Source organism: Athene cunicularia (genome assembly GCF_003259725.1).
Source record: "Athene cunicularia isolate RWA chromosome 11 unlocalized genomic scaffold, athCun1 chr11_part1, whole genome shotgun sequence".
Taxonomy (NCBI): domain Eukaryota; kingdom Metazoa; phylum Chordata; class Aves; order Strigiformes; family Strigidae; genus Athene; species Athene cunicularia.
The window spans coordinates 18250345-18274125 of NW_020799113.1; the positions used below are offsets into that span (position 1 = coordinate 18250345).

General features: G+C 47.1%; 1 protein-coding gene across 3 annotated transcripts in view; it reads left to right on the top strand.

The window, feature by feature from the left end:
• WDR59 (WD repeat domain 59) overlaps window positions 1-23781 on the top strand; it is a 47332-nt gene that overhangs the window by 21623 nt on the left and 1928 nt on the right. For 2 of the 3 annotated variants that reach the window (XM_026856615.1, XM_026856616.1), the window contains 14 exons: window positions 855-979; window positions 1817-1981; window positions 2782-2877; window positions 4299-4455; window positions 5688-5757; window positions 6047-6200; window positions 9926-9982; window positions 15944-16077; window positions 17354-17435; window positions 19284-19396; window positions 20480-20627; window positions 20715-20787; window positions 22271-22397; window positions 22828-22970. In XM_026856615.1, the coding sequence (XP_026712416.1) occupies window positions 855-979; window positions 1817-1981; window positions 2782-2877; window positions 4299-4455; window positions 5688-5757; window positions 6047-6200; window positions 9926-9982; window positions 15944-16077; window positions 17354-17435; window positions 19284-19396; window positions 20480-20627; window positions 20715-20787; window positions 22271-22397; window positions 22828-22970 (1644 nt within the window). The remainder of the gene's footprint in view (window positions 1-854; window positions 980-1816; window positions 1982-2781; window positions 2878-4298; window positions 4456-5687; window positions 5758-6046; window positions 6201-9925; window positions 9983-15943; window positions 16078-17353; window positions 17436-19283; window positions 19397-20479; window positions 20628-20714; window positions 20788-22270; window positions 22398-22827; window positions 22971-23781) is intronic. The other variant, XM_026856617.1, reaches the window with a different exon arrangement.

Here is a 23781-nt window from a genome sequence, read left to right on the forward strand (position 1 = left end):
TGGTCATCTTAGGAAGTGGTGCTACAGCAAAACACCTTTCAGAAGGAGCTGCCCCTGCCCTAATGGGGATACATAACAAAGTACGAGGCAAAAGCCAGGCACAAACATGGGCAGAGGCCAATTCTTCTAAAACTCAGTCAAGTTTGCTATCTTAACCATGATTCCTCATGTCCTACAGTGCTTGCCTGGCTGTTTAAATGTATTCTGGCCTTCAGGGGTTATTTTCCTCCTGAAAACTGTTGGAACTGGACATTTAGAACCAGCATTTAGGAGTCTTCAAAGACTGTTAAAGCAGTGGAGTGCTTTGCAACATTAAATGAAAATGTCTGCTACAAATTGATTTAGTTTCTACTAGGGCCAGAAATACCCTCTTCTCTCTCCCAAAGCCTTATTATGCTTTGGAAGCATTCCCTGAAAGTCAAGAGCAGTAGGGTGTGAGTCCCAAAGATCAGAGCTCCTCCTGGAGACTGCTCTGGCAGCAGTTCTTTCCTGCTGAACCAAGAGGCTCCAGTTCAGCTGTTGGTGATCTGGCAGTACTGTGTAGGAAGGAGAAGGGGTCTCAAATGAGTAGAGACAGACCATTTAGGGCTGTACAGAGTACAGGCAGCTTCTGTAACCTTCCTGGGAAACCTGTGTGTAGACAGGTTTGTTTTTTTGAAGAGCAAGGCTCAGAAGCCTGCCTCTAAACAAGAGCTGAGACCCTCCAGCTCGCAGGTCTTTGCCAGGTAAGACTCATACCTCCATGTATCAGAAGAGCAGAGGAAAGCTTGCTGTCTTGACTGCCTCCTGGCATCACCTGCCAGAATTCTGTGCAGTATAGCTTGTCTCAATCTGTTCTCCATCTTTCCTGTCAGCCTTAAAAGAAGATTTCCTGAATGACCCCCTGGTGGGAAAGAAAACAGACCAACTGGGGCTGCCTCAAACACTGCAGCAGGAGTTTTCACTGATCAACGTGCAGATCCGAAATGTCAATGTCGAGGTAGAGAGTTTCCTTTTACTGGCTTGTTAAGGAGGGGGATGTGAGCAGGCTGGCTCATCAGAGCCTTTAGAGGGGAACCTTCTTGGCTACAGTCTGTAAACAAGGTTTATTTTGAGCTGTAGAGATCCTCTTGGCCAGGGGTAGAGGAAAGGAGGATAATCCCAGACACTGGGAGTGATGGAAGTGTCTCAGCACAGTGAGTACCCTGGCTGGTCCTGAGAAGGCTGGATGGTGTTTTCCTCTCTGCCTAGACTGTGGAGTGGAAAGTGACTTGTTCCACTACATGCAGCTGATCTCATTTCAGCTGTTTCTGAACCCAATCTGCTGGCCTCTCCCTACCCTGCACTATCTCCCTTGTACGCCAAACCCTCCTCTGTGCGTGGAAGCTGGCTGGAGGCACAGTGCTGGGATGGGATGGGAGGCTTGAGGCAGCTGCCTCCTTTCCCCACTCGTGTGGTTTCACAGCTCATGGCATGAATGTTTTTTCTGAGACAGTGGTATATGATCTTATAGGTGGTGCTTGTTACTGCTGCAGTGGGTCTGGAGCTCTCCACAGCCTGGTGAAGTGGGCTGGGGTGCAGTGGCTGATTCCTGGCACTACCTGGGCTGGCTGTGGTCTAGATGCTGGAATGCTGGCCTGACAGTCTGCTGGCACAAGCCAAGTCTGTCCCCATCTGCCTGGGGTTTTCTGCTGTCGCTGTGTTCGCTGCCCTTGAGAACAGCGTGCCTTCCTCTTATGAGTGTGTGGAGGAATCAGCCCCTCAGCGTGAATTTGAGCCACTGTAAGTTTAGAAGTCCTTGGGAATGTAACTACAGAGCAATTGCTTTTCCTCACAGATGGATGCGGTGAGCCGTAGCTGTACGGTGTCAGTGCACTGCGGCAACCACAGAGTCAGGATGCTGGTGATGTTCCCTGTCCAGTACCCCAATAATGCTGCACCGTCCTTCCAGTTCATCAACCCAACCTCAATCACTGCCTCCATGAAAGCAAAGCTGCTGAAGGTGTGTGGGGAGTATACACTGTCTTTATAAATATACAGGTGCTGGACACTTGATGTCTGGATTACTGACGCAATAAAACATCTGACCTCGCTGAAGGCATACCACAGGTCACTTTGAACTGATACATTGTGGAGCTCCTAGGGTGAGATTTTTGTTGACCTTGCAGCCTAGTATTTGTCTTTCTACACTGGTGCTTTTTAAATGTGTTCTTCACTATTCTGGTGTGATGTGTATTGCCTGAGGATCCCTAACATCCTACTCCTCGTGCAGTTGCCCCCAACCCCATAATAGACAAAATGACCAGCTAGCATCCAGCTGCAGAAAGATACTGTCTGTGAGCTGGGATGTTGCTTCCTGCTCTCCTCCACAAACTGTTTTAAAAATGAGGAGACGTTTTACACAGGCCTTGCTCATTCCAGACTGGGTGTTTGATCATCTGGTGTAGGAAGTCCTATTGCTGATGAAATCCCTTCCCCGGGAGCAGGTTGATGGATTAATTTGGGTTCCTTCCTGAAAAAAAACTGATCCAGTTTGCCAGAAACTGGTATGGAATGTATGGGCTACAGCAGTAGAGCAGCCCAAATCCTGGCTCAGAGTGTGCCGAATCTAGGTGCTCTGATCAAAGCTCAGAGCTGTTCCTCAAAGCAGACAGCATACCAGTGGGTCAGTGTGGCTCCAGTGGATATTATGGGATGTCTTTGGCCTCTCTGGATCCTGGCAGCTGCTCTGCAGGCAAAAAAGGATGTGGGGAAGGTGTTGGGTGTAACCGTGATTCAAGCTATGTCTTGTATGTATTCCAGATATTGAAAGACACTTCTCTGCAGAAAGTGAAGCGGAACCAGAGCTGCCTGGAGCCCTGCCTGCGTCAGCTGGTCTCCTGGCTGGAGTCTGTTGTGGTATGGAGAACTGCGTGGGCTTTCTGCCCTAGTTTGTTGTTTTCTCCCACGTCCCACGCTTCTGACTCTGCAGTGAGAGTCCGCCCTCATTAAATGTGTAAATAGACCCCTGTGCCTGGCATTACATTGGTGTAAGCACTTCTGGTTAATGTTGAAGAAAACTGAGCAGATGATTAGATGCATTTTGTTTCTAAAAATAAGGCCCTGAAGGCTTGCCGCTTTGGGGAGCTCTGCATGCTCACTGATACTCAGGTTAGCAGGAATGACTGGGGTTTGGAGTATCTTAGTGGTGCATGGTAACTTCCCAGCTCTGAGTATATCTCACCAAGTTCCAGGGCATGTTATCGTCTGTGAGAGAAGATGAGAGGCCTCAGGGAGCTGATGGATTCATTCTTGTCAGAAAGGCAGTGACAGATATCTTTACCTCCTCAGTTCTAGTCAAAGATCCTGTTAGTCCTATTCTAGGATTTTTGTTTTCTTCACTTAAAAAAAAAAAACCAACCCAAACCTGTAAAAGTCTGTTTTTTCTGAGGCCTTGTGCTGAGGTTTTCTAGGGAGGATACTGCAGATATATCTAAATCACACTCTGCCCTCAGCTGAGAGATCTGTGATACCTACTCAGCATCCCAGTGCCAGGTATTAGGTCTGTGTGTGGGTGAAGTGTACCAGAGTGGATGTTTTTAGCATACAGGAAAAGATTGGAGAGTCTCCTCAGGTTTCTTTTCCAAGAGTCTTTGTTTATTCATCACAAATAAATGGCTTTTTTTACATGGAAAGTCTTAATTCTGTTTGGTTTCAGCAGTAATGTAAGAGTGGGAACATTCTCCATTGTATGGAAATCTGATGACTCAAGCCAGGCAATGCTGCCTTTGAAGAATTCCTATAAACCTAAGTCGTAGAACTCTTTATCCAAATAAATGCAAATTTCTTTAAAAATTCCTATGGATAGACCTGAGGTCTCCCAGTATTGCACACTACCTGCCTTCCTCATTTCAAGACTCTCAGCCTGCATTTGACCCCTCACAGTTGCATGGTATTTAAGGTGGCTTGGTCTCATTTACATCATTGAGATATCAGGTTTAGCTCCGCTCCCTGTGTTGAGAGTCACATCCAGAGTCTGAAGGTCAGATTTTCTGTATAGTTTCCCACCATTTCACCCCAAGTTAAGCTTAGTATTTCATCATGGCTGTGGTGGGAGAGAAATCTCTGGACAAGCAGCCAGAGGAGCCCTTTCCTCAGTGATAAATGTGCTTGCAAGTGCCTTTGCAGCCAGAGCAGTAACTGTGCTCTGTGCTTGATCTGCTTTGGCTCAAAGGACAAGCACCTTCCATGAGGCTGCTTGGCACAGTGATGCCCAGTGCTCCAGCTGGGTTCCCTTCCTGTGGCAGCAGGAGCGTGACCTTGGGTAACTTCTGTTTCAGAACCAAGAGGACAGCACGTCCAGCAATCCCTACGCTTTGTCAAACTCCGTAACACCCCCCTTGCCCACGTTCGCCCGGGTCTCCAATGCCTATGGCTCCTACCAGGACTCTAACATCCCTTTTCCACGGACCTCTGGAGCCAGGTTCTGTGGTGCAGGTTAGCCCCATCGCTCATATGTTACAATGGCTACCTGGGGAATGGTCCTTTTAATATTTTGGAGAACACTTGCCTCTGAACAGGATGAGGCTTTGGTCACTGCCATGCAGTGGGTAAGATATGGTATCAAAAGTAGTGATGCTGTGATAAATTTATAGATAATGAGTACTTAGCAACGGTTTGCAGTTGGTGTTGCATGTGGGATTTTAGGGTTTGGAAATTGAGGACTAGTTGAAGCCCTTTGGCTTGTGGCATGCCAGATGCATTGACAGACCTTTTACAGAAGACTGGGAACAGCTATTTTCCTTGCCTAGTTCTCTCCTACCAGCATCAAACTGCTGGACACATTCTGGCTCTCTGTCTTCACAAAATTACTGTGGTTTAGGTTGAACATACCCCTTGCTGAAGCCATATTCTTGTTACTATCCACAATTTTCTCATTCTGCACCTTTTCTGTTGCCCAAAATAGCTTTCCCAGGGTCACTGGGAAACTTCTCCCTGTCCAGGTTTCCAGGAGAGTGTACAGTACAAAGATCATCCTTAACAAACAGCTTAAGGTCTGAGTACAAGCTGTTAAGTTCCACTGAGCTGTTTCAGATGCAAGCATGCCTCCTTCAGACCTGACTGCATGTTTTGAAAGAAAGCTGCTTTTCATGCAGACCTCATTGAATTCCCAGCAAAAGTAAAGCAGAGTAGTATTGCATTGAATAGGCTTGGTGAAACCTTGCTAAGTCCTGAACCTCTTGCAAGAGTGGGTGGCTGAAGACACTTGAGATGCTGTAAAAATGGGGTAAGGCTTGTGAGAGAGTGCTTTGGAGTTGGCTTCAGATGGCTTGGGTTATCCTTTTGAAGAGTCATACAAGCTGCAGTGGTTTCTCTGCATAGCTAAATGTCACCTCACTTGCCTCTGGGAGTATCAAAGCACTTGACAAGTTCTGGTGAAGAGTTAAAACATGAGTATGTATTTGCTCATTTTCTTTTACTGTCTTTTCTCTAACATCTGCAAGCCACTTGAGTTGGTGCTTTTAAGACAGTCATCTCAACAAAGCATGCTCTTTAATGGGTTTGCAGGGAGTACATTTAGGTAGAGAAAATGAGATTGTCTACTTGTGTTAAAATGCTCAGGGTAGTGGATAGGCACCCAGCCCCTTGACTGTGCCTTAAACGATCAGGTTTCTCTGGGTAGTCTTCTACTCCTTGCAGGATCTTTATGCCATGTCCTGTCTCTTCAGGGTACCTGGTATATTTCACAAGACCCATGACCATGCACCGTGCAGTGTCCCCGACGGAGCCCACACCCAGGTGAGTACCCTGTGTCGCATTTGAGGCATGCAGCTGTCACGGGCAGGAAAGCAGGAGAATATCATACCCTACACTGGCGCTATTGCCCCTCAGAAAGTGCTGACCTCTTGTGTTAGCTGTGCCCTCGATGCAGAGAGGCTGGTCCCTGACATCACTGGCCCTCAGCAGAGATCCCTTTCTTCAACACCTGAAATGTGGCTAGCAGCTTGGATTAGTGGAGGTGGTGGTGTGAGCCTCTGGGGAAATTTGGTGTGTGGAAGCTCCTGAAAGTGTATTCTGTTGTTTCCAGGTCCCTGTCAGCTTTATCAGCATACCACAGTGGCCTCATTACTCCAATGAAGATCCGCACGGAGACTCCAGGCAATCTGCGTTTGTACAGTGGGAGTCCGACACGCAGCGAGAAGGAGCAGGTCTCCATTAGCTCCTTTTACTACAAAGAGAGGGTAAGTATCAGACGAAAAAGCTGTTCCTAACACTTCAGCTTTTGTGATATGTATTCCTGTCATATAGCTGTGAGGACTGCTTGTAACAGAAGCTTCATATTCCTCTCAAGAAGGCATCCTTTTACAGGCAGCTCCATAAAAATGTCACATGGATTTGTCTCCTATTAGTAACTTCTTTACTGATCCTCTCTAGAATTTGACCTGCTTATTTTGATATCTCTCTACACTGGCCATCACAGCTTCCTTCAGTGCATTATACTGTCTCCCTTTGCATTATGTAGGGTTAAAATCTCACACTTAAGAAGTTGTAGACTCCAGATAAATACATGTAGGCAGCTCTGCTTTTCTTGGTACTCCCTGACATATAAAACAGCAAAGGGTTGTGGCTCTCCTGCAGCTTGCTTGACTACCTTTTCTGGATTATGAGGTATATTTGGTTATTTCTATTACAGGTGTCTTTTTCAGGGATATGTGTCCCTTTGGACTTTTTCTTAAACAAAAATCATTCCTACATGATTCTCCAAAAATCTTCCAATCCACATACTTCTGGTTTAGGTAGGTCTTGCTGTTGTTGCTGTTTACAAGCAAGGCTTTGGGGGAGAGTGAAATTGTTTCCTTCTGGGACACAGAGGGTGAGGAAGACCTGTTGGTAGCTGTAGGGTGACCGTAGGGTAGTTCTGAAGTAGCTGGGGGCCTGCATGGAGCAGATGCTTTGGGAATAATGGGCCATGCAGCTTGATGAGAAGCAAACTCCCTGTGCTTCAGCAGGGGATAAGGTGGCTTGCAAAAATATGGTAAGCTTCCATGAGGGCCTGAGAACTTGGGACATTTGAGTAGTTTGCCCACTGTCCATGCTGAGGGCACTAACCTGCTCCAGCAATGGAGAACTTCCAGGTACCCCAAGGAAAGCCAAGAGCTGTCTGCACTCTGCTGCAGTGGAGCTTGGGAACTCCTATCCTGGGAGCAGAAGGAAAGTCAGAGCCTTGAGCTTTCATCCTTCCTTGGTACTGAAAGAGGTCTTAATTTTCCAGTAGTCCTGGACTTGACTGCTGAGCCCTTTGGGATGGTGTCCTGCTAACGTGATGCAAGTTAGTCCTCCCCATTGCAAGCTTTGCCTTCATACAGACCCCAGAAGACTCTTGGAGTCCCTGTTCTGTTTTTTTTTCCCACACAAACTTCTTTTTGATGAGAAGAGAAAATGGTGCTGCCTGATACAAGATTACAGCCTGTTCCAGTCTTTGCAGGAGAGTTTATTTAAAGAGCTACCTCTGTCCTCTGTAGTGTGCTTGTCTCTGACACGCAGCTCTCTAAGATGACAGACAAGGCTAAAAATAACATGTGGAAGCATCTTGGTGCAATTTCTTATGACCTGTCTCCTCAGTCCTTGTATTGATGGTGACAAGATTTTTGTCATGGGATTAAAAAAATTGAGAGAACAAAGCATGTGTGTAGCCACATCTGGTGAAAGCCAGAGAAAATTCCTGTGTTCCTTTCCCACTGCCAAGCTATCTCCTCACACGCTGGATTGGAAGAAGTGTAAGGGCCCTAGCAGGGAGCTAGCTCAAATGTTCTTGCAGATGAAATAGTTTAAAAAAAACCAAAACAACGTGTATCTCTGTTCAGCAGAGGTTTTCTGATTCTTCAGGCCTCTGTTAGATCAATGCTATATATTTTTATGTAATTTTGTTGTGAGGATTTCAAAAATCCCAAACTCTGAGTCTAGTTAACTCCTTGCTCTGAAGCTTGGGTTTTATATTTGCATTAAAGAAAAGTTGAAATTTTATGTGCTAAACACTCATGTTATATAACTTCAGCCCCAAAACTGAATTTGTCAGCCATAACCAGATATTTAAATCCCATGTAGAAACCACTGGCATCGCTGCCATTAGCAAACAAATAGAATTTGCCCATTGCTAGACAGGAAATATGTTCCTATAAAGGCAGGGAAGCTGCTGAACCCAGCAGAGATCTCCTTAGTAAACCAAAATGTAACTAAATCTGGCACTGAGCCTTTCTGTGCTCATTTAAATATGTGTATATATATACACGCAGAAAGACACACACACACACACACACACATAGATAGATAGATATATCTTTCTCACTTTTTATTCACACATGCACACTCCTCCTTTTTTCCTCCCTCTTTTTCATTCCTCAAAAAAAACCCTGACTAAAGAATAGTAGTCAGCAGAAAGGAGAGGCTGTGTCTGTACTGTGGCAATGCCATCAGGGTTTCAGACCTGGATGTCTCTTAAGGAAGATGCTATGGCTGTGTTTTTCTCCCTCCAGTCAGACCATCATGCCAGTGGGGACCTGGGGACAGCTCAGCCTTGCCTGAGGGACAGCTGTACACAGGGGTGGTGACAGCGGTGTCCTTACACTTCCCATTGGGGAATTTGGCAGAGCTTGGAAACTGCTGGTTTCAGAACATCCCTCGGGCTTTGCCTGGTGCCCACCAGGTTGCAGCCCCCTCACTCTCTGAGCACATAGGAGTGTAGGCTGGCAGCAGTGGCTGCCTACAGGAGAGCAGGACTTTTGGGGGTGGGGGGTGACTGAGCTTAGTTTTGCTTATCTACTATACTGAATTTCCTTCACCTAACCCTTTTCTCCTCCTCTTGTGAGGCCTGCTGGAGAAACCCGTAGCACAAGGCTGCGGTCTTCTCTCTCTTTCTGTGGGGCCCTGCAGCCAGCCTCTCCTCCCTGGCTGCAGGGTTCTCCCAGCAGTGAGGTGGGAGGGAAGGTAGAGGCTGATGGGCCTGACTGCCTATCATCAGCTAGAAATCAATGTAAAATACATTGCACACGATGCAAATAACTGCTTTTGTGGTGTTGTCTCATACAGAACTAGAACAGAATTTTTTTTTCAAGTGAGGTCACAGTAATGTGCTTTGAGAGATTCCATTTATTGTTGCTATAATACTGCATTGAGTACTTAATGAAGCGTCTGCAGGCTTGTAATGGAGCTATTCTGCATAGCCAATCGGTGAATTTGATTGCTCCCTCAACCTGAATGAGTTCCTCAACCCATAATGACAATTTCCACATGGCCCTGCCAAGTAGCAGGGTCTCTACATCCCTTCTAATATCCTGACATGTGACTTTTATTGTTTAAAATGAAAGTGAACAGTTACAACTGGTTCCAGTGAATTAAGTCCTGGAGGATGCTGGATGTTAAAGGGGTATCTGAGTAAGCAGGAGTGTTTATTTAGTTTCCTGCAGATTTCTGTGCCATGGTGCTGGACAGCTGTGTTAAAAATGATGCAGTTTGCACTTAGCTGCCTTCCTCTTCAGCCAAGAGGAGTAAAGTAATTAGAGTAGGAGCTTGGCATGTGGGGATCCTGGGTGTTGTCCTCTGCTCTGCTGTCAATTCATGATACGAACAAGGTCACATGAAGCAGTTCAGCGGTTCTTGCAGTAATACAGCTCCATGTGGAAGACTTTATTCAGATTTATGGTTGCCGAAGTCTTCCACAGCGGCTGGTGTGGGGCACAGACACAGCAGCCTTTGCCTTGGCGGGGCTGTAGGTAATGTGTAGTACAATGGTGTGTGGATGAAAGTGGGGATCATGGTTTGCAACTGTTCGTTGTGTAACAGAACCATTGGGAACAGTATCTTTTACTCTGCTGGTTCAGGGCAGTTTTCATTTCAGTTTATTTACCTTTGTCTTTAATTTTTTGGTGTCTTTCTTCCCTTTTCCTGGGTATAATGTTTTCACATACAGATGTCTCCTCGCTCTGCCCGGCGACGTTGGTCCATACAAGCAATTAACGACTTCCCGGTACTGTGCGCTGTGCTAATACTGTCCTTGATATAACCCTGTCTTCTGCCCAAGGGCCCAAGAATAAAATGCCACCTGCCTGCCTTTGAGTAACCTGCACAGAGGTGGGGGACTTGCACTCTACACAGGGCCTTCTCCAGTAAGAGTGAATGCACGTGCAAGTGGACAGGAGCAGACACAAGCTTGTGGGGTACAAATACTGACCCACAACATGCCTAATTTCCCTGGTCTAGCAGTCAGGGAAGGATGCCAAGGGGTAGTTTGAAGTGTAAGAAAGAATCAACCTCTAAGAAACAGAGTGCACTGTAGAGGAGCTTGAATGATTATTATGCATCACCAGCCAACTGATGAGACTGACATTAGAGCACCTCATTTCTGAGAATGATGAAGCCTTGCTGGAGAGGGAGGATCACTTAAGAGCTGTGGAAGAAGCAAACTGGTTGAGTTGCTCACAACGATCTGTCATCTCATTAAAATGAGCTGCCTATTCTCAGTGCAATGCACCATGAGATCTTACTTCCTGGAGCAATAAATAGAATTTCTCCTTAATTTGTGATCTTCTCGCAGCCCTTGGAATCGCACCACCCTGCACTGAGTTTGAGTGGTTGCATTTCCAGGCACCCTGGCAGGTACTCCCTCCTCCTGGCACCTGCCCTTCCAAGACTGCTTTGACGGTCGTTTTCTGTTAGTCAGGTCCACGTGTTCCTCAAGCTTGAACATTATTCATGTGATTGTCTTGATGATATCAGCGTTGCTCAAGCTGTGCTGTAAATTTGGGCAATTACTGTCTCATCACTCATCTGCCAAGCATAGGCAAAGCTTAGAAAACTCCATTCCAATTTAAAGATGATCTCTTTAGGTCCGTTTTTCTTAATGTCTCTGTGAGCAACTGGTTTTTCACAGCCGCTGTCCTTCATGCTATCTCTTCGTAAGACATCAGGGAATAAAAGAGAATCCGTAACACCTAATTTGACTTGGTGTAATAGGATCAAGCCTTCCTAATTACAACAGCTCTAAGACTATACTAGCAAATAATAGGTGAAAGAAACCAGAAGTAATTTACTTGACTCCATTAAGGCTTTTTGCAAAGAGCTAATAAAGAAATGTGAGCAGTGGAAGCAAGAAATGAAGTTCTGTCTTGGATCAGGAACAGACTAAGAAAGAAAACCAAGCAAGGAATTTGCCAGCTTGTGGTGTGGTAAGTTGTGGCGCACAAAGGGCCACAGTTTAATTCCCTTACCACTGGCTTGGAAGGAAGAGCAAACAGTGATGTGATAAAGTTATAGTTTTGTGTAGCGTATGCTTAAAAATTATACATTCCTTCGTCCAGGCCTTGAAGGATTTATTGTATTTGTGGATAACCTTTGGAAGAGGCTAATCACCTCTCTAAAGTGGGCAACAGTGCCCAAGGCGAAGACGCAGGCATGCACCAAGAGAGATGTGGATTATTTGTGCAGATCCAGTGCCTTCCTTTTGGAAGTAGAGCTCAGCATTGCTGAAGGTGCTCAGGGAAGCAAGAGTTTAGCAAGTCTAGAAGAAGGAATTATTCATCCCTCTTTCTAGGTAATGACTAGCCTCCACTTCAGAAATGCCTCTGCTGAGGGCAGGTGCCAGCTATTAATTGGTGGAAGCTATAAAGAAATATTCTTGCTCTGGGGCACTTGATTCAAAAGTGCCTCGGATTTTTTAGTCCCTTTGTGGAAAGTGCTTGCTACTGTGGGAGATGCTGGAAATAGTAAATGTTGGTTATTTTGAAGAGAAAATCCAGGCAGTGCTGCATGACCGACATGGGGGAGTTTATCTGTAGGCAGCATAGCCTTCCTCAGGGAGGCAGCAATTTTAAGATTTTATTTTTAAAAAATAATATTAGATGCAGCTTGAACCTGACTTTGAGCAGGTTTAACTCTTTATTTTGTAAATGCCTTATTGCAGCTTAATGTTCAGCATCAAGTCTGTTCCCTTCTGTCCTCAAACTTTCACTTTGCCCTACTAACACAAGTTTATACCATGAACCTTGAAATTTTGCATATGCTTATGCGAAACCGACACTTTACGTTTCATGATGCTACTTAAAGCACTGCCTGCCTCAACAGGATCCAAAGACACGCACACACACCCAACTGTTCAGCATCCTTTCTGAGCAGGCATGCAGCATTTTGTAACTACTTCTGCTGAGTATGCAGTGATGATGGTGGTTGCTACGAAGCAGTTGGTGGCTTATTCTTGGGCTATCTGTTTCTACATGTAACCCATTTACTGCCATCATTATCACCTCAGATTGCGGCAAATTACAGGCTTGGGTATGGTAGGGAAGGTGCAGGCTGGCTTTTTCAGTCATTATTCAGTGCTATTCCCCACTGTCACCTCCAACCCCACGATTGTCATAAATGCTCTGGTTTCTTTCCTTCTGGTGCTCTGAGGAACTGATGAGTCTTAATTTACTATCACTGTTGCTATTTTCTTTCTTTTCTTCCTCTCCTTAAACTCTCAGGAGCAGCTGGGTAGATGCAGTTCTCCTTGGCATGGATTCTAGGCTGTAGAAAGAGCTAGAAATGTTGGGGGCAGTACAGAAGACCTGTGTCTTTGACCTTCAGCTGTCAACAATTAGCTTGGTGCATGCATGTTGATTTCTGCTTCAGCTCCAACCGTTACGTTCCCTGCTCCCCCTTATGACCTGTGCTCCAGCCCCTAGGAAGAGACTTACCTTCTGTTCTACCCTAATGCCCGTGGGCCTTGGTGACAGCTTTTGATAATACCATAGAGTGAGCTTGTCCTGGGAGAAGAGGTGAAGGAGAAGGGAGAGAGGAACTTTGTGTTGGACCTTGACAAGACGGACCCAAGCTAAAGCTCTCCTTGTCTCTGGTAATCCCTGTTAATAGAGCTCAAATACTGACTGATGGAGAGCTACTCCCGTAACAAACACTAGCAGTTATTTGGCTCAAAGTAGAGCTTCTGCTGTCAATGGTGATGGGCTTTATCTCATCCATAATGGTTCCCATACTTCTGATTGTAGTTTTTTCTAACACTTTGTTGCTGTAGCTGAGGCAAACCTAATTGCAAAAACCAGGAAGTTTTTAATGGTGACTCTGCATGTGGCTTTATGATTTTTCTTCTGTCACAGCTTGAGGGGCAGGAAGTAGTGGTCATGAAAGTGTAGTACTGGCAGGGCATGTGGCCATCCACTGACTCTACTCCAGGAGCTGCACCAGTAAAGAATTAGGGCTTCCCTTTTTGCCAGAAAATAGGCAGTGTGAAGAGGAAGAAAACAGGATGATTTTGTTGCGAGTCCAAGTTTTCAGGGGTTTCTGATACATTTAGTGTCTTCATTTGTCTGGTGATATCCTAACAGCAAGCAGTGGAAACCATTCATGGGATCTCTTGTCCATTCTCATCCTCATTTGTTGTCATTTTCTTCCAAAGAAAAAAGTGACTGAATTACCTGTGGAAAGTGATATGTGTTGTCCATGTTTCTAGTCTTTGAAATGCCTGTTGGGAGGCTTCTTCAGTCCGCTTTTGCAGAGGGCAGGAGCAGCTTGAATCTGTTCCTGATGACGGGGCAGTGAACCTGCTTCGGTCAGAGGGGAACTCTCCATCTGCCATGAGACCTGGGGGCAGCTGGATTACAGATGGTCAGGAGGTGACAAGTTGCTCTCCAAATTACCTGCCAAGCTCTTAGAAGCCCATGATGATAGACCAGCAGAATATGGTTCTGCATCTGTAAGCCTGGGTTCAAATACCTGCTCAGACACAGCACAAACAACAGCTTTTGTTGGGGAAAGCCTGGCAGCTCTTCCAGGACAGTGCCTGAGCTCTTGCACCAATGGCATGGCATTGTGCTGGGGCTCCCAAGCTTTGCTCAAGTATTGGTTTTGGCAGCATCAGCAGCTCCTTGCTGCGCACATCCTTCAGCACGGAAGGGTAGTTACATTTTAGGTGTTACCAAAAGAGGTACAGTCTGCCTGACAGCAAGAGAGCCAGAGCTGATCCAGACACTGCCTTGATTAGGTACTTGTGGACTGAAGAGAGTTCAGTCTCCTGCCCAACCACCTTCTAGCCACATTCCTCTGCGTAATGCTTCTCGGCTTCAGAGTTATGTAGCAGATAAATACTGCAGGCAAATTCTGCTTGAATAGATTAGGACTTGAGGGGACATGGCAGAGAACAGGATCATGCCCTAGTCAGCCAGCTTTTCCAAAGCACTGAATACTGACAGCCTTGTTCCCACCAGCGTTTGGCACCTCAGTGCTGGACAGCATGCACGCTCTGTTCCTCTTTACTCTGGGGAGCAATGGAAAATCAGGGGACCTGTGGTGATGCTCTGTCACTTGGGCATCCTTGGAAAAAATCTACCTTCACCTCCTCCAAGTCTGGAACATCTCCTGCACTTAGTGTCAGGTCTATGCTTGAGCCTCTGAGCCTTGATCACCCCATGTCCACAGTGGCTTCAGGAGCACATCCATTTTACTTCCTGTGGCATGTGCTAGCAGTATGCTCAGCGTGGCAAGACCTCCTCAGCACACGGGCCTAAGCTTGGGCCAGGCAGGCAGTGAAGAAGGAATTGATTTCTTAAGGTTCTTAGGGTTTTTTATGGGCATTTTGTGTCCGTGAGAAGCCTGCTCAGGTTCTCATAGGATTGCGTGCGTGGTCACGGCCAAAGGCAGTTTGGCACCCAGCCATCCCAGAGCTGGTCTGACATCCACAGCAGAAGGGACCCCGCTTGCAGGTCCAAGTCCTGCCCTTCCCATAGCTCAGCCTGCTCTTTAGGAGCGCCGGTGTGTTGCCTGTGCGAGCTCTGCCTGCCCTGCGGAGCCATCAGCACAAGGCTGCTTTGCTGGCCCCTTCCAAGGTACCGTTCTGCTTCAGATAGGGGTGTAGGAAGCCCCCCCCCAAGTGCCTGAGGAGACTCCATAATTCAGTATGACCAGGAGACACTTCTGCGCAGGAGCGTGGACTCCGTGTGTCAGTGAGGGCACACGCCACAGGGGAGCAGCATTGCAAAGCATCCTTCACTGCATTGGGAACCCTGCGTAGCCGCCGGTGCTTCCTCGGTAGAGCTCCAGTGCCTTCTGCCTGCCGTGCTGCCGCACATCCTCTCATCCCTCCTCCTCACCCTCCTAGAGCCAGGAGCTGGAAGAGACCGGGATACCAGCCAAATACTGTACGGTGTTTCATACAGCCAAGGTAGCTTTACGCAGCTTGGCATTAAGACAGCCTCTGTGCCTATTACTGGGAGTATTTGGGAATCATCTCGGCTTCTTGATTTTGTCCCCTTGTGTTGATTCTGCTCCTTTCTTCTCCCCCCCTGCCTTATGTCCTGAGCCAGCTGTAAGTAGCTGTGAGCATGGTAGCTAAAGATCCTTGCTAGGAAAACTTGGGCCCTGCTTTATCATCTGCCAATGTTTGTTTGAAGCTGTTGGTAAAGCAGGAGGTGGGAGCCCTGTCCTGGCACTAAACAGGGGCGTACTCAAACACTGGAAGAGGAGACCCAAAAGAGACAGTTTGGAGCTGTCAGCTTGCCCTGAAGCTAAGGGCAAGCAGAAGCTGCCTCCCACATGTCTCTGTGCTGATGTTGGCTGAAGTCAGCAGTGGTCTGTGCAGAGGGTTCCCAGGCCAGACCTCTAATGAGGATGATAATTGAACAATCCTCCTTGCCAAACCTGCCCCGGCTTGATTGGCATCCCAATGCTGATTTATTCTCTTATTGGCTTTCACAGGGGAACTCACAAAATACTTTTTGAGTGAGTTTGACCTTGAGCTCGCTGCCTTGACCTGCTTTTCACTTCCTACAGATGGAGATGCTTGTTCTCCTGGGCATGTCATGGATGTTTTCCAGGGTAACACAGAGCCTTCTGAAAGGCAGGTTTGGGTGCTGCTTGCATTATTCCTGACCCTAGTGCTTTGTTCCCTGGCCCAAGAAGCCTCATGTCCTCTTCCCAGTAACACGGTGCCATTTGTTCTCAGAAATCAAGGAGGTGGAAAAGCAAACGAGAAGGGACAGATGCCAACAACCGACCCATCAAAGCTGCTGGGAAAGTTATTATCCAAGATATTTCCTGCTTGCTGCCTGTCCACAAGCTGCTGGGAGAGCTCTACATGTGAGTACGAGCTGGCATCCTTTCCCAAATGAAAGCAGCTGTCTTTTGGCACTGCTATATTTTAATTTTGAATCAGTCAACACTGATCTTTGAATGTTTCCTTATCTTCTTCCTCTGTTCTTGCCTTGCTGCTTTTTTATGGTATCCCTCTCTGCCTGTGAGAGGGGACTTGTCTCCTGTAAATCTGAAAAGTGTGATAGAAGAAGTTTGTGATGGGGTATTGTACACAGAGTTTGAACCAGTGCTCCAGCATCACCACTGCAGGTTCAGGTTTTCATCAGCTAAAGAGATAAATTACCAGTACCAATTCTTTTTCAAATGTCTTGTTAAACTCCGCACTTAAACACACAGGCTTAAAAATCCCAATAAATGCCCACTGTAATACTATAACACTGTTATTAGCTCCTAAGGCTTTTTAATTTCAGAAGTGTTTGGAGTGCCCGATTCACTTGGAGACTTGGTTGTACGTGACAGTGACTGTATAGCAAGTTCTTCTGCTTTTATGGAAAGGATGGAGAAGTTCTGTTTGTTTGGGGTTTTTTTTTTAAACAAGGAACTTCTTTTTCCAAACTGTCTAATTCAGACAGTTACAAAATCTCTGTTACTGAATTTTTGCTTCCTCAGCTTTGGTAATACTGTCTGGTCTTTCACAGAATTTCCAGTGTATGGACATAGACTGTTTTCTGTTTGCTGTAACATCTTAAGTGGTAAAAATATCAGTTGTCTCAGGAAGATTTATGATGATAAGCAGGAAAGCCTATGTGGGTTTCCTCAGCCTGCCTTGCCAGCCTCTCGGAGACCCTCCAGTGGGTGCGTTATCCCACTGGGGAACAGGCTGAAGACCAGCCTGCTTCTCCACGGCATACCACTGCGTCCCTCCCAGTCAGGCAGAGCAGACCAACAGGCTGAATGGAAACAGGACACCTAACTGCTGGCACCAGCTTCTAGGGACAAGAATGCATCTTGGCTTGGCGATACCCTGGCACAAGTTTAGTCTGATACCTCCTTGCAAATGGTGCTGTTTAAAATCAATCTCAGCTAGTTTGGAGCTGGACTTGATGTGTGATGTGTTAGTGAAGGTGAATAGTGGGAGAAGGATGGCAGGGATCCCTGAATAACACAGAAGGAAGGGATGGGATCCTAACTGTGCTAGCAGGCTCGTATTGATCAGGAAGCTCTGGGCTGCTCACTGCTGCCAGTACCACTTTCCCCCCATCCCTCCCCACCTTCACAGGTAACGTGCCAATTAGAGCTGAGCTATCTCCTTTCTTTTTAGACTGAATGTGAATAATATCCAGGAAACTTGCCAGAAGAATGCTGCCTCAGCCTTGGCTGTGGGACGGAGGGATCTTGTACAGGTATGACGTTGAATCGGGCCTCTTCCTCAATGTGCTGTGCCACGCTCCAATGGCCTGTGCTGTCACCTGGATACCCAAACAGCCACCTGGGTTCAGCAGTTGTTCCAGGGAGTCTCTGGTGAACCAAGGCCTGTGGAACAGCCACATAGGAGCCTGAGGAACAGCCTTGCTGACTCTTGGCATCCAGAGATCCCTTCCCAGGGCTGCAAGCAGATTGTGTTATGCCCTTTGCCAAACTGAGTGAAGCACATTTTTCAGGGAATTCCTGCAGGCAAAATGAGGAACACAGCCTGCTTTTGAGTCAGCAAATGGAGTAACTGTGCACAGAGTTGCCTAGCTGCTGTCAGCATTTTGATGGGTGATTTTTTCTTACTTACGTAATCGTCCCCATTTGGTATTCATCTGTGCTGGCACTGGGAGCTAACTGCAGCTAGCTTCTCCCCAAGAGTCTGAGCCCAGGGACCCAGCTCCAGAATGGGGCTGGCTACTTGCCTTCAGCTAATAATAGGAGAAAAATGGCTATTGTGGCCCATCCTTTTCCATTTGGTCAGTCCATTGCAACAAGCAGAATATTTGACAGGACTCTGGAGTGCCTGAAAGAGATGGGAGTGGGCTAGCAATGCCAGAGGAGCCTGTGCACCTCTCCTGAGCATTTGGCTTTTCCTAGACCTGGGCAGAGAACACACATAGGCTTACCTGATCTGAGCAGAAGCAAACTCAAGCTGTTGTCTTGCTTCTTGGTGAGTTCTGCTAGACCAGGGGAGAGAAGGTAGGTCTAGTTCCCCTTTGTCTGTGCTTCATCTTGCTGTCTGGTTTACCCACACTGGGCCAGAGCTTGGGTGGAATAGCTTCAGCAAGATTTCTCTGAGATACCTTTTTCTTGCTTGTTTTCCCCTGTCCTGTGTAACTCCAGCCTGTACTGCAGCTTGCCTTGTTCCTGGCAGGCATGGAGGCTTGAGTTGCAGGTTTCACTTAGGATGTGCTTTATAGCAGTGTAGGAAGTGGCATCTTTCCCATTTCCTTTCTGTGCTCTCTTGTACTCAGCCTTGTCCTCATATCAGTTTCTCTCCTGTTTCTTTCTCTCTGGTTTCACATCAAGCAGCTGTGGGACTACTGTTCCTAGCTGCTCTTTGTATTTGGAGCACATGTTTTTTCTTTACTTTTCCATGTTATGAGCTCTCTGATTTCTGCTGGTTTTCCAGCACCATGCTCCTTTTCCTTCCCTGCCCTTTTTTTCATGCCAAACTAGGATTTTTACTTTTCTCTGGAGTATTCTAAAATTGCCCTATTTTAAAAGGCACAGCAGAAAAAGAGTTCCAGAGCAGTGGTACAGAGACTGAGAAGATGGGACCATGGTAAATAGAGGAAAATTTCATGTGAGATAGTTAAACTGTTGGAGTAGAAATGGCAAACTGTACTCTTGTCTGCACTGGGCTGTGGTAGGAGAACAGAGCTGTTCAGTAACACTCACAGCTAATCAAAAGATACTTTTCATGAAAATGATGATTCACCAGTAAACTTTCTGCCAGCAGACATCTCCGAACCCAAGAACTTTATCAAACCTGTTGGAAGTTTGCGAATATAAAATGCACTAATAGGTCAGTTAAGCTATCCTGACAGGTCTGTTAGACTATTCTTCAAAGTTTAACCCAAACTCAAAGCAAGTGGGACAGGTTTGTGTTAATCTGTATATTATCTGTGACACAGAGGCTGAAACTGTTCCCTGCTGCCGGGGGGGGGGGAAGGCAAGCTCCATTATTATCTGTGAGTGAATTTGTGCACACCTATGCCCTGGGAGTGTGGTGATTTCTAATTGTAGCTTTGATGCTTTTCCTTCCTGTCTGCCAGGTTTGGTCACTGGCCATGGTAGCCACCGATCTCTGCCTTGGACCAAAGTCTGACCCAGATTTGGAGATACCTTGGGCACAACATCCATTTGGACGTCAATTACTGGAGTCCTTGTAGGTGTCTGAATGCCAGGGAGGGGTTGGGGAATGGTTGCTGAAGTGTAGCCCTCGATAACTATGTAAGTTGTAAGGCATCATTTCACGTTTGGAGTAGTGCCCCAGCGTGTAGGTTTTTTACCCACTCAAGCCTGAGATGCATCAAGAAAGGAAGCTGCAAGTGTGTTTAAGACATACAGAAGGTGGCGTTTGGCCTCCCATCTAGCATCCAGGTCTCCTTGGCCAACGTTGAGCAATAGACCAGGGGCAGTTGGAGCTCTGCTTTCCAGCGTGCCCACAATGCCTGATTGGAGACTTTGGGTTTCTGCTCCCCACCTCTTAAATAAACGTGTTAGTGCAGCTGCTTTTTTTCACCTTCAAATTTGCTGTTGCCATATAGAATTACTGGGAAATCATTCCACTGGTCTCAAAAGTGTTAGCTGCAGTTATCTTCCTGCCAGTGAATCTGTCCAGGAGGGGACAAAATTAGTAATTGATATTATCTGTCGATATACCTTGTTTGGAGACACAGGATTTGTGTGGTGTACTTTGCATGCTGTTGCTTGACCTAGCTCTTTTCCTGCTGTTATGGCAGCAATAGGAGTGGAGTGCAGGTTGTTCTTCGTTGCTCTCAGTCTTTAGAGCAAACCAGAAACTTCACAGCCATCGAGAAAGCCTGTGGTGGGGTTTTGCCTTGTGATCTAGATGTGGGATGCTTGCACATAGAGGGTTTTGTCAAAAAGACATTTTTGGGGTGAGTCTAATGGCTTCAGCTTTACATCCGCTTAAAATCAGTTCTGTGATGTTGTTCCTGAAGCTGCACAAACTTGGGATAATCAGGCCACAAGTAGTGAAGTGTTTCCAGAGCTCCCATCTTTTTCCCACCTGTTAGGCCATGACTGTTTTCAGGAGGAGGACTTAGCTTCTCAAAGGCATGACAGAAAAGACAACCTGGTCCCGCAGAGCGCACATGCCTCCTGTGGGCGTAATGTGACCCAAATTGATTTATGCAACAGGTTCAAAATTAGTTGCCCTGGAGTCTCGATGCTTTTGCCACTGAATTCTGCCCAGTCTCGTACTGTCTGTCTTTTCATTTCCCAGGCTGGCTCATTACTCGCAGCTCCATGATGTGCAGACCCTGGCTATGCTGTGCAGTGTGTTTGAAGCCCAATCCAGGCTACAGGGGTGCCCAAACTCCTATGGCCCCTTTCCTCAGCGTGCCTCCAACTTGGCCTCCCACAGCCGATACGTATGATTGCCATTTCTTTCCCATTTACCTTGCATATCTTTGAACATCTCTCATGTAGGTGACATGATTTCCTTTCCCCATCAACAGCCCAGCTTTACTTCCTCTGGCTCCTGTTCCAGCATGTCAGATCCTGGACTTGGCACCGGAGGCTGGAGCATAGGTACTGAGACCTGGGTAGTAAATAGAGGAATCTGCCTCCCTTCTGGCCTAGGTTTTAGATGGCTCCTGTGGTGGGGAAAGAAGGGAGTTAGTACTGGCTATGACTGCAGATGTGCTCTGCCAGAGCAGCTTTCTGGGGTTTGGCCAATGTGTTGTGACTCTGTGGCTGGAAGCGAGCCGGGCTTGCAGTAACCATGTCAACGTTCCTGCAGTCTTTCCCCTTCTGATTTCTGTACCATGTGTGCAACTGGGAGAAACTCTTACAAACACCCTAGATGTAGCAAGCTAGGCCCCTGGATTGCAGGTTAACCCAGAGCCAAGAGCTCCCACTGCTGCCTTTTCCAGTTGGACACAGGTGAAGAGACAGACCAGTTTGTACTGTGTTGCTTCCAGCCTGGCTGCAGCAAGCACTCAGGGTGCTTGCCTGGTGCCATAAGCTTTCCACAGCCCCAGCGCTTTGCACAGTTGGAAGCTGTTATCCATGCCAACGACTCCTGGTAATTTCCTTATCCTTCATGTGCCTGGGCATGTTTTCCTATGATTAGCTGCCAGGGATCAAGGTCGGGCTGTATGGCCTGCAGTTCCCTAGGTCCTTCTCCTTGTCCTTTGTGAAGACAGGAGTGACACTTGCTTTCCTCCAGTCCTCAGACACCTCTTCCAATCACCAAAATCATTCAACAGTTATCAAGAGTGGCCTCACAGTGTCATCAGCCAGCTAATTCCACAGGGCTTTGGGGGAAGAAGAAATGCTGTGCTTTCTCCTGTCACTGGAAAAACAGCTGCAGTTGGGAAGGCTGGGTTCTTGGTGCCATGCATGACCACAGGCCTAAGGACTTTTTCTGTTGAGCTGCAAAGGTGTCAAAGACAAGTCACTCTTAAGGGTTCGTGTCCAGTTTGAAGCTGTTGGCTGATTCCTAGTGATGTGTGTGGCCTGGGGCAGCATCTGCCCTGTTAGCACCAAAGCTGTGCCTTTTCAGTGTGATACCAAGTTGTCTGTCACATGAGGAAGAGTGGAGAATGCAGGTTAGCTGAGCTGATGTAATGGTTAATAGCAGTCTTCTCCCTGCCCCAGGGCAATGCCCTACATACAGAGGCCCCTTTACATAACATCAGCCCTGGTGATGAGAGACCTCCCTGTCTAGGAAAGAAGAGCCCAGGCCTGCTGGGAATAACATTCCCAAGGAAACTCCATGGGATTGGTTGCCTGGTTACTTTTTGTCTAAAGTGGAATGCAAAACGGATTTCTCCGGATTAGATTTCTCTGCCTGATGATCCTCATTCTAATCCTGTCACCAGAAGTGCAGTAGAAGCATTTGGCAAGTAGAGGATGGCACTTAGCTTTCTGAGGCGGGGCAGAAAGTGATACAACCGTGTCTTAGAGAGGAAACTGTGGTGGGCGGATGTATGGCCTTTCACATCTCCTTCTGTGGTTTTGATGAGGCTGTGCTTTCTGAGGTGTGCTCACAACCTTTTGATGCTTGCAGCGAACAAAGATGCAGAGCAGGCCTCCACTCCCTGGTGTGAGTCTTCTCCAGATGACTTCCGCTACGGAAACCTAATGTATCCCGATCATCGGGAGCGTGAGAAAGACCAGCATGAGAAAAACAAAAGGTAGGTTATAGCATGCCTTGAGGACACTGAGAGATGCGTTTCTCTGTGCCCAAGTCAGCTGGAACTCTACAGCCAGGTCTCTGTTCATGCTGTGAAGTACCACATGTGGTCCTAGACCTTTTCATTCAGATGGGCATTTGGAGAAGCTTCATGCTGCAGATGAGCCCTGCTGGGACTGCATATGATATATCTATAAGTGGCCATGGCAGGTGCCCAGAGGGCAGTCCACCCGTTGAGTCTACACCCTTGAGTGTTAGAACAAGTGAATGCCAGAGCAGTTAGCATTCAGCCATGTTTCAGCAACACGTGGAAAGCAATCCGCTGCTCTTCTGGCCATGTGAGCTGATTGTGTAGCTGTTGCTGGGAAGAGGATTGCAACCAGAGTCTCTGAGAGTCAGTCAGGTGGATGACAACCCTCTTGTTCCTCTAGGCTCCTGGATCCTGCCAACACTCAGCAATTTGATGATTTTAAGAAGTGCTATGGGGAAATCCTTTATCGCTGGGGCCTGCGTGAGAAGCGGGCTGAGGTTCTGAAGTTTGTCTCTTGTCCTCCTGATCCCCACAAAGGCATTGGTGAGTGTCTGCTCCGGCTGCCCAGGCAGAGTCACAGAATCATCTAGGTTGGAAAAGACCTTGAAGATCATCTGGTCCAACCATCCAGCTCTGCCTTAGGAACATACAAGCAGCCGGCGGGATGAAAAGCTCCCATCAGTCGGCCCAGGGGTTAGCTCTGCCAGCAGAGGGGTTTGGCTGCTTTGCAGCCCTGGGTGGAGATGAGGCTTGCAGATGTTAGTTCAAGGGCTTTGTAGACTGCAACATCTCTCCAGCAAAGCTGGAAACACACATACTGCTACGCTAGCAATGTTCAGCTGTTTATGCTGATGGCTATTCTTTATTCCCTGTTCTAATCTCTGATTCTGGGCTGAAGTGTCCTTATAGTGCATACGTAAAACTGCAAGGTCTCTAACTGTTGATGAGCTAGCCGAGAAATAGGCAAATAGAACGTTTCTCCAAAATATTTTCAGCAGTGTAGGTGCCCAGAACTGCCACTTCAGAATAGCTGCCAAAATGTCATCTTCCTAGGCCTCTGGGAAAAAATGCACTTGAGGAGAGAAGCAGGTGAGAGATGCCAGAGAAGCGGTGGTTGTCCCACCTTGTCACCAGGGACTCCTCCTGGGGAGTAGCTGGAGTCAGAATTGGTGACTTCAACCACTGCCATTGCCCCTCCTTGGCTGACAGAGTGCACTCTGTGGTCTCTGTGATGAGAGACAAAGGCTGTTCTTGATTGCTTAGTTACACTTTGCAGTGATGTGAGGCAGATGAGACCAGCGGGAAGCCTTCATCTCCACAGCGTGCGTCAGCATGTCCCAAGGTAGAAACCTGA